At 45.4% G+C, this 3,786-nt stretch overlaps 1 protein-coding gene across 1 annotated transcript in view; it reads left to right on the forward strand.

The window, feature by feature from the left end:
- The first annotated feature begins 2,793 nt into the window (after nt 1-2,793).
- LOC119293010 (MADS-box transcription factor 50-like) overlaps nt 2,794-3,786 on the forward strand; it is a 77,366-nt gene continuing 76,373 nt past the window's right edge. Inside the window, exon 1 of the mRNA XM_037571626.1 lies at nt 2,794-2,975. Within this exon, the coding sequence (XP_037427523.1) occupies nt 2,794-2,975 (182 nt within the window). The remainder of the gene's footprint in view (nt 2,976-3,786) is intronic.

Here is a 3,786-nt window from a genome sequence, read left to right on the forward strand (position 1 = left end):
ATGCCTCGCGTGGATCAAGGCTTCATTTAACTTAACTAGTTGTAGGTTGCCATGTTAAAACCATTAAACTTGTCATGCATCATGTTTATTGAGCATTATGCCATGCCTTGACTTGTCATACATCATGCTTGTGGATGGATACGTGCGGATGATGGCGTTGTCTGGAGCCGTGGTGGCACCGGCGACAGGCCTGGCAAGGTCGATGCGTCAGTGCCTGCTCTGGAGATGGAACGATGGAACACGTCGGCGGCAGCCACTGAGAGTGAACCGGACCTGTGTGTGCCCCAGCAACGTGACTTGGTTGGGGCCTCCGGCTTTAGATGTTAGGCTTTGATGTGATGCGTGTTTGGTATTCGGCTCAGATAATTGGCACCACTTCATCAAGTGGATATGAGTAGCAACAGATGTTGCTAAGATGGTGGCTTTAGACTATCTTATGTATTACTTTGTAAGGTCTTTGTGAATAATTAATAAAATGGTTGTATGCATTGCCCGGATGCAGAGGCCAGTGGTCATCCTCCTTTTCAAAGAAAATGTCATGCCTTGATTGTTTACCATGTCGTTTGCTTCTTTTCTAGTTTTGCTCCTTCTTGATAGTTCACGGTAACGTTTCGGATTGTGAGCGATCGTATGACTACTTCATGGATTTGATCTTCTTCAAAGAGTGATTCCAGGCACGGATGATCATTGGCATAGAACCGAGATTCGGTGACATGCCCATGGCATGTTATGCTTAACATGACCATTGGATCAAGATTGGATGGCCCCAATCGAATATTGTAGCAGCAGAACACTGTAGATGTAATGTATGCAGGGCACTATTCATAGATTCATGTAGAATGGGTATTGTAGGTGTGCACTGTTCATATCAATCTGGTCGCTGATTCTCGATCGGATGGTCTAGAGAGGGAGGGCATGTCACGGTTATAGTTCATTTGGTGACATGCTCATGACATGTTACTGGATCTCAATCAAAAATTTAGGTCCAGATAATATGACCACGTTGTAAGGTTATTCATTCATTACCACTAGTAGAAAAATGCCCATTTGCCCACCGGGACTATAGGCCCTCCACGTATTTGAACTTTTTTCTCGATTTTCGAATTTCTGAATTATTTGTATTTAATCTCTAATCACCCCTCATCACTGCTCAATTATCTCTAATCACCCCTCTTCATTCCAAATCGTCTAACTTCCCGGTCGGGTCACTCATCCTCTCATCACTTCAGCCTGAGTACGCTTAACTTTCGAGTTCTATTCCCCCTTGTTTTCAAATCTGTACTTGTTGTTTTCCTGACAATACTAAGCTGTCAATCCTATTAGCCCTTAGGAGTTGAAGTTGAGCATGAAGTCAGACGTTACACCGTTTGAGTTTGAAACTATTATTCTTAAAACCAATAATTATTTAGTAACACTAATATTTCTTGAATAAGTAGTTTGACCATAGTTTGACCACAAATTGACTAGATTTGACCAAAATGCAGAAAAAACTGATATAATTATTTAGTAACACTAATAATTATTTAGAAACACTAATATTTCTTGAATAAGTAGTTTGACCATAGTTTGACCACAACTCAAAAAAACTGAAATTTGAGCATATTTTTTTCCTTTTAGAATTTAAGGATTTTAAAAATTTGCAAACAGGCCTATGGCCGTCAAAATCGGATGCAGAAGTTCGTGCTGATTTTTTTAATATATTATGCAGATTTTTTCGACATCATATGCAAAAGATATGGCCGTTTTACTTTTTCATAACACTTTTTTTTTTGCAAAACATGTCCAAATTTAAGTTTTTTAATTTTCCTAACTATTAGATGTAGTAACATAACTATGTCTCAAAGGATTTTAATTTTTGAAGTTTTTATCGTTTTCTTTTGTTTTTTACAAACTGAAAAGGCGGTACATAGGGGGGGAGGGGATAGAGTTTGAAAATTGGCCTTTAGTCCCGGTTTGAGATATGAACCGAGACTAAAGGGCATCACACCCTTTAGTCCCGGTTCGTGTCTCAAACCGAGACTATAGGTCTAACCTTTGGTGTCGGTTCGAGACACGAACCGGGACTAAAGGGTGCGGAGTGGATCGGGACTAATGCCTTCCCAACACCTTAGCCGCTTGAACCGGGACTAATGCTTACATTAGTCCCGGTTCGTGATGCAACCGGGACTAATGTGTACATTGAGCTGTGATCAAAGCTCTGTTTTCTATTAGTGTACACATGTCCTTTTTAAGGGGAGATGCCACAAACATCGTTGTTCTGTAGATCATGTGATGTGCACCCTCAACATTTGAAGAAAAAGCGCAAAGCCCCACAACCCTACATATGTGTGGAATCGTTGGATATCTAAATCGTGCACGATGGTAGGACGGTGCGGCGGCAGGTGAAGGGAATTGATTCAAGCCCGAAAATACTACTATAGTACCAGCGCAAAAGCTTCTTCCTGACCTCCCTACTTGCCTCTCCCAGGCAGGGGACAGCCATCTAAAAACAGAAAAACAAGAAAGGAAAATGACAGCCAATTGACGCTAGCTTTGAATCGATGCTGTTCGCTTTGGGGGCATATTATATACTCAACCTCTTCTTCTTTTTCCTTATGACAGGGCATGGAAACGAGGTTTTGTCGTCTCTTAAAACGGCGCGCAACGCCACACCACCAGGCACATGCCACTTTTGGTGAGTCGTCCCACTCACTTTGCCTCCTAGATCTCCTGCCTCCAGGACGACCGGAGGAGGAGATTTTTCTGGGTAATTTGGTTTTGCATGCATTGGATCTGTGGCGGTGGTGGAAGAGGATGGCGCGGGGGAAGACACGGGTGAAGCTGATAGAGGACCGGACGAGCCGGCAGGTGGCCTTCTCTAAGCGCCGCAGAGGGTTGTGCAAGAAGGCCTTCGAGCTCTCCGTCCTCTGCGACGCCGAGGTCGCCCTCATCGTCTTCTCCCCCACCGGCAGGCTCTACGAATTCGCCAACGCCGGGTAATTAAGTAACCACCCCCCTCCCGCTGGCCACGGTTTAAGTAACAAGCACTTACAAAAAATTTAAGAGGTGGACTAGACGTCAAAAACTGGCCTCGCGATGAAAAGGACGGTTAGAGCAAGAACCAAAGTAGAGCTACTCCGTCGATTCCAAAATAAGTGTCAAAATTTTAAACTAAGGTTAGTTCAACCGAACTTCAAAACTGCGACGTGTATTAGGGCATGTATAATGGTTGATAAGACAGTCTTATCTTAAGCCTTACATATAATTTAAAGATGACAAAAAATGATGTCTACAATGGGTCATTTATCTACTACCACTATAAAAAAAAAGAGCGGAGAATCAAACAATCAGACCCATCCATCAACAAGATTTAATGGCTCTTAATTCTCTGATGTTTAACGCTAAAAACACACATCAAGCCACTAAACCATCGATCGCAAACCCTGCCCTGCCGTTCAAAAAACAAAAAAAACTCTGGCAACAACGCACGAGGCACGACCTACTGCCCCCTCCCCCTCCCAACGAACGGCACAACACAGGCGGTTCCTCCCCTGCGCCGTTCGCCGCCCCGCCGTTGCTCCCGCAGCCGTTAGCCGCCGCTGTTCGCCGCCCGCCGCGCCCTTCGCCGCGGGTCGCCGCGGGCTGCATCGCCCTTCGCCGCCGGGGCCCGCCACGCCCTTCGCACTTCCCTCTGCTGAACTGCCCACCACTTGGCGGCCTCTCTCCAGGCCTCCTCGCCGCCTTCCCGACGCCCTCTCCAACGCGTTCTCGGCGGGGCTCCTCGCCCTCACTGGACCTTGCACACTC

This window comes from Triticum dicoccoides, chromosome 4B (assembly GCF_002162155.2).
Source record: "Triticum dicoccoides isolate Atlit2015 ecotype Zavitan chromosome 4B, WEW_v2.0, whole genome shotgun sequence".
NCBI lineage: Eukaryota > Viridiplantae > Streptophyta > Magnoliopsida > Poales > Poaceae > Triticum > Triticum dicoccoides.